At 38.9% G+C, this 13587-nt stretch overlaps 2 protein-coding genes across 11 annotated transcripts in view; one reads left to right on the forward strand and one right to left on the reverse strand.

The window, feature by feature from the left end:
* ELAPOR2 (endosome-lysosome associated apoptosis and autophagy regulator family member 2) overlaps window positions 1–13587 on the forward strand; it is a 276913-nt gene that overhangs the window by 193062 nt on the left and 70264 nt on the right. Inside the window, exon 22 of one of the 8 annotated variants that reach the window (XM_055272847.2) lies at window positions 9831–9908. The exons of the other annotated variants lie outside the window; for them this stretch is intronic. Within the exon in view, the coding sequence (XP_055128822.1) occupies window positions 9831–9875 (45 nt within the window). The 3' untranslated portion in view covers window positions 9876–9908. The remainder of the gene's footprint in view (window positions 1–9830; window positions 9909–13587) is intronic. 8 annotated transcript variants of the gene reach the window in all.
* GRM3 (glutamate metabotropic receptor 3) overlaps window positions 5730–13587 on the reverse strand; it is a 222589-nt gene continuing 214731 nt past the window's right edge. For all 3 annotated transcript variants that reach the window (XM_055272859.2, XM_055272857.1, XM_055272856.1), the window contains one exon: window positions 5730–6305. In XM_055272859.2, the coding sequence (XP_055128834.1) occupies window positions 6232–6305 (74 nt within the window). In that variant the 3' untranslated portion in view covers window positions 5730–6231. The remainder of the gene's footprint in view (window positions 6306–13587) is intronic.

The raw sequence follows: 13587 nt of genomic DNA on the forward strand, positions 1-13587 counted from the left end.
CTTTACCAATGAGTTTTATACTTTCATATTTTTTTCATGTTACTAATTAACGTCCTCTTCCTTCACCTGGGTGAACTCCTATTAGCATTTCTTGTAAGGCAGTTCTAATGGTAAGAAATTCTTAGCTTTTGTTTGTCTTAGAAAGTCTTTATCACCCAGTCATTTTTGAAAGATAAGATTGCTTAGTAGCGTATTTTTGAAAATTTTTTTCCTGCGTTTTGAATATCATTCTACTCCCTTCTAGTCTGCAAGATTTGTGCCAAAAAAAAAATCCCCTGATAATCTGGAGGAGTTTCCCTTGTATGTAACAATTCACTTTTCCTTTGCTGCTTTCAACACTCTGTTTTTGTCTTTTTTATTTTATTTTCAATTTTTGTGGGTACGTAGTAGATATATATATATATATATATATATATATATATATATATATTTATGGGGTATATGAGATATTTTGATACAGGCATGAAATGTAAAATAAGCACATCATGGAGAATGGGGTATCCATCCTCTCAAGCATTTATCCTTTTAGTCACAAATAATCCAATTATACTTTTTAAGTTATTTTAAAATATATTGTGTTCAACTTTGGATTATAATGTGTCTCGGCGTGGGTTTCTTTGGATTAGTTTATTTGGCATCCTTTGGACTTACTGGATCTATATTTCTATTTGTTGTCCCAGGCTTGGGAAGTTTTTTTCTTTGAATATATTTTCTTTCCCTTTTTCTGTCTCTTCTCCTTTGGGTGCACGAATAATCTGCATAGTCTTACACTTGATGGTGTCCCCATAGTCTCTTAACCTGTCCTCACTCTTTTTCATTTTTTTTTCTTTTTGCTCCTCAGATTGTGCAAGTTCTCACTGATCCTTTCTTCTGCTTGATCTATTTTGCTATTGAATCCCTCTATTGAATTTTTTTCACTTCAGTCGTAGTATTCCTCAGCTTTTCTGATTTCTGTTTGGTAATTTTTAATATTTTCTGTTTGTTGAAATTCTCAGTTTGTTCTTGCATTGTTCTCCTGTCATCAATGAGCATCTGTATGACCATTATTTTGAATTCTGTCTGTGGGTAAATCACATATGTCCACTTCACTTTGGTCAGTTTCAGATGCATCTTGTTTTTTTATTTAGGATATGTTCACCTTTACTTTGTTTTTTTGACTCTCTGTGTTGATATCTGCACATGAGATAAAACAACTACCTCTCCAAGTCTTGTCAAATTGGCTTCTTGTAGAAGTACCTCACCAGTCCATCTAGCCAGCGATATTAAGTTACCTCTCAAATCTATGTGTCTGTCCAGACTGCTCTCTCTGTTTTTGGTGGCCCCTGGAGCTTAGGATATGTCATATCCTGTCAGTACTCTGAGACAAGTAAGTTAGAATCCAGACTCCCTAGATGTAGCTGGAAAGGTTGGGGTGTTGAATTTGAATATATGTCCTATCCTAGTTTTTTCTCTCTTCGCTGTGAAGCTGGGCATGGATATTTATCTCCCACTCTTTCTGCAGTAAGCCAGGAAGAGGATCTGTGGCAAATGCTTGCACTCATATTCAGGCTGCACTCTGATTCTGGGGAGATAGCTGCTGAAAGTGGGCCCATTGTATATTGACCATTTTCTTTTCTGTGGTCTAGGACCACTCATAAATGCAAAGCCCCATTGGCTCCTAGAGCTGGATCATTAAGGAGACAGTCACTTGAGTGGGATATAGAAGTTGTGGCACTTGGTGCATGACCAAACTCCTTCCAAGAATGAGTAGACCTGGATTTATTATTGGGTGAGCTAGAGGAAAGGCATATGAAGTTTTAGGCTTTGGCTCTGGTTGTTGCTGAGGGCTATTGTGTTTTTTTTTCCCTGCTAACTCCCCAATGCAAGTTCATTAGAAGCCAGGGCATTAAGTAGCCACTGTCACTGTGTGCCATAAGCCCCTTCTGAAGAGGAAATGGAAGCTGTATGTTCTCACTCTTTTCTGCATTGCTCCAAGGAGATGTAGCCCCTGGAAGTATTTGCATGCTCACTTAAAAACACCTCTTTATTCTGTGATCCGTGGAATCTTGAATATGCCTAGTCCCTTTTTTTCCATAGCTAAGAGGTTTAGAATGGAGTCCTTTGGGTGGTAGCTGTAAAAGCTGGGGCACTCAGTGAAAGGCATAAACCCCTTCCAGGAAGAAACAAAGAGCTGCATGCTGAGAGCCCCTTCTCTGCATTGCTTCTAGGGAATGAAGCCCCTGTAAGTGCTTACACATGTATATAAAATTGCCAGTTTTTTCTTTGGTCTAGGTAGACTCACATATACTTAGTACCCTCTGCTCCCAGAGGTAGGACGTTTAGGATGCAGTATCTTGGACAGAAGCTGTAAAAGTGGGACACTCAATGCATGGACAAGCTCCTTCCAGGAAAAATTAATAGAACTGAAGTTATCACTGTGGTGAACTTGGAGAGAAGACTCCAGAAGAGCCAATCTGCTTCTCAGGCTGGTGGTGGGTTAATATTTATCTGCCCCCTTAACTCCCTGATGCCAGTTAGTTGGAAACCAGGCTGCCAAGTAGCCACTGGAAAAGTATGCTATAAACTCCTTCTTGAGAGAAACAGGGCTGAGTTTAAGTCACTTCTCTGCACTGCTCCTGTGGGACCAAGGCTCTGGAAATGTTTGCATACTTGTATAAGACACTGCCTTTTTCTTGTGGTCCACAGAGACATATATGCCAGTCCCCTCTGCTCCCAGAGCTGGAAGGTTTAGGATATAGTCCCTTGGGTGAAAGCTGTAAAAGTTGGGGTGCTTGGTGTGTGAACAAATTTCTTCCAGGATAGATTAATAGACCTGGAGTTATTGCTGGTGTGAACTGGGGGGGAACCTTAAGAAATGCTGATCTGCTTCTCAGACTGCCTGTGAGTTATTTGTTCCTTTAACTCCTTGAAACAAGTTAGTTACAAGTCAGGCTGCCAAGTAAACACTGGGGGAATGTGTCCCTTCCAGGGAGACAAAGGGCTACGTGTTTTAAGCCTCTTTTCTGCACCTCTTCTGGGGCATGAAGCCATTGGAAGCGCTTGCCTGCTTGCATAACACTGATGCTTTTTCACTGTGGTCTAGCGAGACTTTTATGTCTAATCCCTTCTGCTCCCAGAATTGGTGAATTAAGTGTCAAGCCAAGGGAATTCTTAGAGTTAGGATGTTATATGTGGGTCCAAATCCTCCTCTCCACAGGGAGAAGCTGGGTGTTGGGGATTCCGTTCAAAATTTCATGGCGCAGTGCCTGGGGAGACTCTGTGTCTGAGTGTGCTTTAGCTTTTCCTACTTGTTTGATGTGGGTGTTCTCTCAGTTGCTTGGTGGGTAGGAGTCTCTCAACTGGTATCTAACTTTCTCTCAGAGGGAATTGATCTGTGAATAGATTTTTTTCTTTTTTTGGTAGATTCGTGGGTAGAGGGAGAGGCAGGAGCTTCCCATTCTGCCATATTCCTGATGTCACCTTGATTTTTTTTTTAATGAGTGGGATATATCATTTTGCTTGGGTTTCTTAAATTCAGGAAGTTTTTTGCAATGATGGACTGGCTCAACCAGTTTTATATTGTGAACTGATGCAATGTTACTGGAGCAAAAAATCAACCAAAAACCTATTTGCTTGAAATAGCTTATGTAAAAGATTTCATAGCTGCTATTTTTCATACATATGTTGAATATTTTAAAAAATATTTCCAAAGATCACATGTTAGATGATGCACTTCCAAATGGAAACAAAGCTTGTGGCAAGGAAAAAGAAAATGACAAGAGCTGTCAGTTAATGCATGAAATTATATTTTCAGGGCATGAAATACAGTGGGCATAGATCAAAACCCAGCCCTCTCAAAAACACAGTTTTCTGAAGATTTATATACACGCCTAATTGTCTTGTTTGAAAAGATACATAATCAGTTTGATTGTTTGAGGCATCAGCCATGTCTCTGCACAACCTATCTGATATTGCCTTCTTCAGACTGTCACATTCCATCAGAGGACTGAGTTTATCTCCCATCAGCCTTGTCTCAGCCTTTATCCTGAGCAATCATTCTTAACACACTTATCTAGCACTCCTGCCAGTTTCACAGCAGAATTCATTTTTGTCGTTTAGTGTTGTTGAATCTATTATCCAATCTAATCTCCTCTCCCCAGATTCCAGGTTCTTATTTGAATATGGGAATTAGACACTGGTGAACACTATTGTCTTTGAGCATCTGGTGAGTTTTGGATTGCTTGATTAGGTTGCTGATTCAAATGCATCCAGAAGAAAGAGAAGAATTTCTAACATCTGACTCTTATATTTCCTCCAAAGCCAGTCCTGTTGGCTTTTTGTGTACCTGTTACTTATTTTCAGGCATTTTAAAATAGTATAATTATGTTTTATTATTCAGGCCTTGACTGTTTAGTCTGTGGATACTTCATATCCTGATTCTCCTCATCTTTCCTCTCACTGTCTTCCTTGTGTCACAAAGGTCCTCTTATCATAATATTTTCCAGTCTTTAAGCTTCTTAGAGGCAGGCACTACAACTTATTCATTCTTTTTTCTGTTGTGGGATAAAAAGTGGCCCCTAAAAGGATATGTCCACATCTTAATCCCTGGAACTTGAGAATGTTAATTTATTTGAAAAAAGGGCCTGTGCAGATATAATTAAGTTTCCCGAGATGAACTCATCCTATAGTATCTACCTAGATTGGCCCTAAATCCAATGACTTGTGTCCTTGTAAGAGACACAGAGGACAAAACTGACATAGAGGAGAAGGTGATGTGAAGATGGAGGCAGAGATTGGAGTGATGTGGCCACAAGCCAAGGAAGCTGGCAACCACCAGAAGCTAGAAGAGGCATGGAACGAATTCTCCACTAAAGCCTCTGAGAGAGTATGGCCCTGCTGATGCTGACACTTTCCTTTCAGACTTTCAGCCTCCATAACTGTGCGAGAATAAATTTCTATTGTTTTAAGACACCTAGTTTGTGCTAATTCCTTATACCAGCCATAGGAAACTAAAGCACTCCCTAGCCATGACCCCTGGCACAGGATCTGACACATAGATTCTCAGCAGATTTTCCTACATTCATAAATGATTTGTGAGTAAAAGGTTGATAAAAATAGGACAGTATTTAGTAAGAATAAGCCAGTTTTAGCTTATCCATGCTTTCCCTGTTCACTCCCTTACTTAGGTTAGTAAAATATTCAAGTTTAGTGACAAGCCGATGTACCTGAGCATGGCTACTGAAAAAAAAATTAGAAAATAAGATATCCTGCATTTTATTGCCTTATTCGGCAGTGAATGGTGAGAGTGATTTTCTAATGGAATAAGGAGATAATCTGCCAATTTCATAGTAATTAAGGTTGTTTTTGGAAATGAGAGCCATAAAATCTTCCCTGGCAGCCACAGTCTTTATATTCTGAACATAGCAACTCTCTCATTGTCTTGTATCTCTATCTGGGCAATTCTTGGCTGCCCCTCAGATGTGGCTTTAGAAAACCAAAATGTGTATTGTCACTGAAATGGTCTGATATATATGGTGTTGCTACCAGTCAGTTTCTGATCATTGTGGACCATAGAGAAGTCTGAACCTGCTCACAACTCTTCAGCAGGGTAACAACTTGAGTTTGAAGTATGTATAGATGGGAACAGAAGCACAGTCAGACAGTTTCTTCTAATATTAAATGTAGAAATGATTTGAAGTCATATTCAAATTACCTTGAGTTATTCAAAAAGAACAGACCATTATCCACCATGCTGGAAAACCTTGAAGGTTTTATTTTCAATATCTTTACATTAATACAGATGCTTTTTATTTTGTGCTGAGAAAATCAATCTGTTACACATAATGTAACTTTAATATACAACATAGAAACTCATCCTAAATTAGTTACAACAAGGACCTACAAAAAACTTCATAGGAAAAAAAGTTACATAATATTGCCACCATATATTTGTTTTGTTGTTGTTTTTTTTTTTTTAGTAGACTGACCCTGTCAGACCCTGTCACCAATGCTCAGCTCTGTAAACAATGGTTATTTCCATGTTCTGGGGGAATTGTTAATAATAGGGGCACTAGAATCAGCCTAGAAAGTTCTAGCACATCACTATATACAGTCCTCAAAAATAATTTATCGTACTGTTTCTAAAAAAAGGTACTAGGGTTGTTCTTTTGCTCTGTTTCCATATTCTGGAGCTGCACGTGAGCACTTTTGTCTAACAGTCTAAAAACACAAGAACTGAACTGCAATTCACAATCACAGAGATGAGGTGGTGGAGTCCAGGACTTCCCGCCCATTGCACACCGTTGGCACATACGTGCTTGCAGAGGCTGGAAAACAAAGTGGGACAGAAAACTCAAAGTTAGTCAAGTGGGACACAAAGGTAATAGCATGAATGATACAATGGACTTTGGGGACTCAGGGAGGAAGGGTGGGAAGGAGGTGAGGGATAAAAGACTACAAATTGGGGTTCAGTGTATACTACCCAGGTGATGGGTGCACCAAAATATCACAAATCACCACTAAAGAACTTAGTCATGTAACCAAATACCATCTATTCCCCAAAAACCCATGGAAATAAAAAATATGAAAAAAATTATATTAAAAACTCATTTTAATTTTGCTTTGGAAAATGCTAAATGGTTAAAATGCTATTGTAGGTCAATTTCTAAATATGTTCTGCTCAAAATTAGTTTGCAACCTGGAACATACCTCCACTAATGTTATACTTCTTGGTGGAGAATTTTTAAGTATAATCATTGTTGAAGGAAATCACTTGTGGGTTGAAAATTAGCTTTGGTAATCTATAAACTGGTTTAAATACAATGTGCAAAATCAAAAGCTCACTGCAATTTTTATAGGTTACTAAATTATTTACTGTTTTCAGTACCTTAATTAGTTTTGTTCTTCTATACAGGGATGAGCCTTATATAGTCCGTGAGTCATCTGTGAACTCCACTGCCTTAGAGAATGGTTTGATATATTTTCATTGTTGAAGTAGATAACCTCAGTAAAAACACTAGTAAGGACTGGGTTGCTAAGAGCTTCAGTTTCATAACAGGTCTCAGAACAGATATTCCAAAGGGATGGTGCCCTCGTTAATGACAAATAGTGACAACAGTGCTATTGTGTGGCCCTACTGATGCTTTCCTTTCAGACTTTCAGCGTCCATAACTGACAGAGAATAAATTTCTATTGTTTTAAGACACCCAGTTTGTGCTAACTCCTTACGCCAGTCATAGGAAACTAAAGTACTCCCTAGCCATATTATATAGTATGGATATGTATATTCATTCTTTTTATGGCACTCAGTTTTCCTAGATACAGTTCTTAGCTATTAACTTGTTGTTGGTAAAGTTTTATTTCATGAGAAATCTAGGTACAGATAAGTTATATATATTTCACCCTCAATGCTTTTTCTTTTCACTGAATGAGAACAAAAGCAAGGAGCCCCATTCTCCATGGAATGAAACCATGTAGCCAATAGGTTAAAGAGATGGTGTTCCATTGCATTTAAGATCTCTCTCATACAACCCCTTGGCCTGTCTATTTGTATATACTCTGACCAGTAGGAGCTGATCCTCTAGGGTACTTGATCACAGCCCAGATCAAACTGACCAGCCATCTGTCCCATTCTTTTTTTTTTTTGAGACGGAGTCTCGCTCTTTCACCCAGGCTGGAGTGCAGTGGTGCAATCTCGGCTCACTGCAGGCTCCATCCCCCGGGGTTCACGCCATTCTCCTGCCTCAGCCTCCCGCATAGCTGGGACTACAGGTGCCCGCCACCTCACCCAGCTAATTTTTTGTATTTTTAGTAGAGACAGGGTTTCACCGTGTTAGCCAGGATGGTCTCGATCTCCTGACCTCGTGATCTGCCTGCTTCGGCCTCCCAAAGTGCTGGGATTACAGGCGTGAGCCACCGTGCCTGGCCATCTGTCCCATTCTTTAAGAGCATATCTCAAAGTTAACCTGCAGATAAACTGGCTTCATGTTTAAATGTCCATGCTTGATAGTGGATATATAATTGACCCCTACATTTTCATTTTACGTAGGCAAAATTCCTATTAATTCCCTTAAACAGGAGCAACTATTTATGAAATTTGAGATTATATGGCATTCAGTGGGGGAGCATTCACTATACTTGGGGCACTGAAGTCTATCAGCAGGTCCACCACTAGGGAATCTACAGCCCCTCAATTTTACGTTGATTACTTGGCTAGGTATGTAAGAAAATCTAGGAAGTCAAGTTTGTGTGGCTACTTCAAGTTACACTGGAGTCATGCAACATGGTAACCCTTTTGGAGAATTTTTTCTTCTTCTTACTAGGATCAGGTTCAATTTTCTTTACAATACGAGCCCATTAAAAGCTATAGTATCTCTGAGGGCAGGTATGGTGTAATATGCATTTCCTGAAACTGCTACAATGAAGAAATTATTAACACAGTATGTGCCAGATAAATACTTCATGGAAAGTGGTCATAATCATAATTCCAAATGTGAGGGCTTTATTATTTATAAATACTTTAATTAGAAAAATTATTTCCATATATTGTATCTAATTCCAGCTTCATCAAATGTAGGTAAGGTAAGAGAAAGGGCAAGGCAAAGTGAGATTCGAAATAGGTTACTGGAAACCTAGGAGAGCACTCTAGGTCATTCAATACGTGCTTTTTCTGCAGCCTTTTATATCCAACTGCCTACTTGACATCTACGTGTGTATGTTTAAAAGCCACTTCAAAATCAGTGGCCAAAGCTGAACTCTTGATTCCCTAACCTGTCTCCATTTAGCTTTCCTTTCCTCAGTGAATGGTTTTGCCATCTGGCCAATTGCCCAAACCAAAAATCTAAAATGTATGTTTCATTCCTTTTTGTTTCAACCCTGCCCCATGTCAAACCTATCATCAGTTTCAGTCACCTCTAGATTTACGTCTAACTAGTTCTCTTTGCATCTACCACCCTGGGGCAATCCACCATGATGTTTCTCCTGATCATTGCAAGAGCTGCACCACTGGCCTGTCTGTTTCCACTCTTGCTTTTTTTGCAGTATATTCTCTATACAGCAGTGAGAGTATTTTAAAATACAAGTCACCTACATATGCACTTCCAATGGCTTCCCCGTGTGCTCTCTTTACTCTGGCTTATAAATCCCATCGTAATTTGGACCATGTCTCTCTTTTTTGTGTTCACCTCATTCCAAATTTTCTTTCCTTCTTTTTGCTTTTGTTCTCAAACACAGCAAATCTGTTTCTCAACTTTCTGCCTTTGCAGTAGCCTTTGCCTCTCTAGGAATGCTCTTCCCTCTGATCTACTCATGTCTGGCTCCTCCTGGTCATCCACATCTGAAATGTTACCTCAAAAAGGTAGTCATCAGGCCACTTAATTTAAAATAATAGCCAATCAGTTACTGTCACATCACCCAGTTTTGAAACTCAGCCTAGCCCAGTTGTTGCTGCTTTTTTCTTGCTTATTATTATTTTTGGTGTAGCATCCTATACCCTTGACTAGAAAATATGCAGGGGTTTAACTTATCTGTTTCATTATTTTATCCCTAGTGCTGGTCATGGAATAGACTGTCTATAAATATTTCCTGAATTATCATATAAATGTTTGCATTTCAAAGAATCAGGAAACCAATGGAAGTTTCAAGAAGGAAATAATCTTTTAAACTAAAGAAATGACCAGCAAACGTGAAGCCTATGGGCAGCCTTATTTTCAGACAGGTGGGCTTTTGCTTCTCAAGCCACATTGTGACAATGACCATCAACTACCCTTGCCAAGAGAACTGACTCAGGTTGTGAGCTCCCCATTCAGGCATGCTGCCTTTGACGTTTTAACTAATCTCTTTATCTTTTCCAGGATCGAGTTGTATTATTTCTGTGCAGGCTAAAAATGAAATTTTAGCGATTGAAGAGGAATAATGTGTCACAGGGAGAAGTCTAGGAGAACTAAGGCCTGGGATTCAAATATCCCCTCTTAAGTTTGTATCTGAAACCTACTCTGATGTTCCCTGTCCTCTTATGGAACTTGATGTAATGCTATGCTTTGGAGTGCACTCTTAGAGTCGGCTTGCCCATTGCATTCTAATTTCTTAAAAATTAGGTATATCTTGCCTAGGTAAGAAGGGCAGAGTCTGCAAAAGATAGCTGCATGGAAAATCCTCAAGTTCTAGTATAAAATAGTCATCTACTATGCACCCCATGGACATCATTATGGAAGTTAATAGAACAACTTTGTTTCATCTACCCCCTTCATAGGGACATTCAAAGGAGCAACCTATGTCAGACTGTCTAAACTCTTTGAGAGGAAGATAATACAAATTCAAGGTCTTCTTACAAGAAATAGCAACAGCAAGAAATACCCACAAGACTCTTTTTGCAACTACTTTTTCCCCTAAATACTTTTTAATGTGTCAAAGGGAACTCTAACTTATATTTTTCTGCTTCTTTTTTATTATTTCATTGGTAGCTTCTGCTGGTGCATTTTATCATGAAAAAAATTCTCATTTTTGCACACGCTGTTGAATATAGTAGGGAAAATTATTGTTTTATGAGCTTATTATCTCAATTACTTTGCTTTTCATAAATATTTTACATATGCCTCCCATATTAGCCTGTCTGTTATTCACCAAGGTAGTAAAATATGTGGAAGGGCAAAGTACTATCATTTGTGTGTGTATGTTTGTGATGAGCTTTTTCTATTATTCTGATGAAATCCTCAGGAGATTTTTAATGGTGTAAGTTTAGCCCATTTTCTTAAGTGCGGTTAAGCAGATTTCTATAATCATCCTTTCTACTAGACATAAGAGGCATGCAGCCCTATTTTTGGCTTTCCTGGGACTTGGGGTAAGTAGTAACTATTAGATACTCTAGGATAAGGTGTGCTTTTGCCATTCAAAGTGAAAATTTAAGGTAAATGGAAAAGGACCTTATAAATTCCACTATTGATCACAAAAGGGTAATTCACAGCCATCAAAAGGCATATTTTGCTTCACAAACTGGTGAAACATTGAAGATCAATGTAACCAAGTGGCAGCTTTGTCTTGCACTGTGAAATCTACTTCTCTTCCACCAGTAATGCATGGGCTAGCCAGACTTTGGAGAAAATTATTGCGTTTTTTCAGATAATTGGACCCTCAATCAATGCTAAATATATTTATTTAATAGATTTTTATGGATGCCAAGTCTGTTAGTCAATTTAGTGGCTAAAACTGGTTGCTGAGAATCAGTGTTAATTTAGCAGTGTTACTTTGCATCAGTCTCAGAAAAAAAAAATAAACATTTCAACAGAACAGACATTCCAGTTTTCTCCATCTGTTCCATTTCCTTGCTTTTGATGGCCCCAAATAATTTTTTTCCCAGGAAGTCTGTTTGTTTAGATATTTTACTATTATGGTCATGGAATCCAGTTTCCACCAGCTGTTTGTTGTCTTGTGTCCTGCTTTGTCATTGAATCTGTTTTCTTACTCATCATCTTAATTTTACTTGTGCTAGGGTCCCTTGGTTCCATTTCAGGATAATTGTATCTGGTGATTGAATAATAGATGTTATCTGGGCAGATGAAGACACTACTACTACCCATTGATTTGGTATTCTTGCTATGTCAGAGATTTCACAGTGAAAGGCAAATAATTCATTATTAAGAAATATAGACTGGGCCTGGTGCAGTGGGTTGGGCCTGAAATCTCTGCACCTTGGGAGGCCAAAGTAAGAGGATCATTTGAGGTCAGTCAGGAGTTTGAGACCAGCCTGGGCAATGTAGCAAGACCCCATCTCTAAAAAAATTTAGCTGGGCAGGATGGCATGTGCCTCAGGTGCTGAGGTGGGAGGATGACTTGAGCCGAGGAGTCTGAGGCTTCAGTGAGCTAGTATCATGTAACTGCACTGCAGCCTGGGTGACAGAATGAGACCCTGTCTGTGAAAAAGGGTCTCTTCAGAAAAAAGAAAAAAGAAAAAACATATAGACTGAATTCTCAGTGACTGCTTCCTCTTTATGACCCAAGTAATGGTTTTAAACTGTTAACAGTAGATTTAAGAACATCATATTCATTATGCTGTGGGATAAAAATCTGCAAATCCAAGATTTTAGTTTCCAAATGGGGAGTAGACCTGTATGAAAGCAATGACTTCCTCATTCAATGATTCTTTTCTTGTGAGACAAGATTTATGGAAAAAGAAGATGTGTCATGACCCTTTTTAATGACCCATTACTTTACCAACAGAAATAGCACTTGTTCTTAGTCCATTTTCTGTTTCTGTGACAGAATATCACTTACTAGGTAATTTATAAAGAATAGACATTTATTTAGCTCATGGTTCTGAAGTCTGGAAAGTGCAAGAGCATGGCACTGGGCATCTGGTGAGGGCCTTCCTGCTGTCTCATGACATGGTGAGAGGCATCACATGGTGAGATAGAGTGAGCATCTAGTTCAGGTCTCTCTTCCTCTCCTGTTAAAGCCATCAGTCCTATCATGGGGGCCCCACCCTGATCACCTTATTTAATCTTAATTACCTCCCAAAGACACCACCTCCAACAAGGATATGAATTTGGAGATTAAGTTTCCAACACATGAAATTTGGAGGACACATTCAAACCATCAGTCTTCAACTAAATACTTCCCCCCATTGTTACCACATCATGTTGCTTTAAAATATCATGTTCTTGGCCAGGCATGGTGGCTTATGCCTGTAATCCCAGCACTTTGGGAGGATGAGGTGGGTGGATCACGAGGTCAGCAGATCGAGACCATCCTGGCTAACAGGGTGAAACCCCGTCTCTACTAAAAATACAAAAAATTAGCCGTGTGTGGTGGCAGGCGCCTGTAGTCCCAGCTACTTGGAAGGCTGAGGCAGGAGAATGTCGTAAACACAGGAGGCGGAGCTTGTAGTGAGCTGAGATTGCGCCACTGCACTCCAGCCTGGGGGACAGAGCGAGACTCCATCTCAAAAAATAAAATAAAATAAAATAAAATAAATAAAATTAAAAAAAATAAAATAAAATAAATAAAAATTTACTCTCTTCTCCTTCCCTCAAAAAGTACAAAGAGGGATGCCCAATAAATAATTGGTAAATGAAAAGGCTAATTTTTCTGTGCTTTTCTACCAATTCTGCATTCTTTTCACTATCTTAGTTGCCCAACATCACTGGTTTCTCCTCTTTTCTATCAAAATATGTTTTCAGACAAGGGTCAGAAACTTATTCACCCTGAGGCTCAGATAACTAATATGAGTTGCATGTGCTACTATGCCTACGGACAAAAGTCTAAAACCAAAAGTGTTAAACTCTAATAAAATTAGTTTTAGTCTCCTTTCTAGTGCAACTAATCCTGTTAGCTTCACCTTTAAGTTATGTACAGTATCAGAACACTTTACTGGCTTCTATTGCTATCTCTCACTCTGGTCTAAACCACCACCATTTGGACTATGCCTCCTAAATGATCTCTTTGACTGCTCCCTCTTTTATATTTTGCCCACACAGCCAAAATTTATGCTTTTAAAGTCAGGTCATACCACAACTCTGATGAAACCCTTCTAGTGCTTTCTCATTTCTTTCAGTCAAAGAGCAAATATCCTTATAATGACCTCCAAAGTCCTACATGATCTACTTCCTCTCTGTT

Source organism: Symphalangus syndactylus, chromosome 3 (genome assembly GCF_028878055.3).
Source record: "Symphalangus syndactylus isolate Jambi chromosome 3, NHGRI_mSymSyn1-v2.1_pri, whole genome shotgun sequence".
Lineage (NCBI taxonomy): Eukaryota > Metazoa > Chordata > Mammalia > Primates > Hylobatidae > Symphalangus > Symphalangus syndactylus.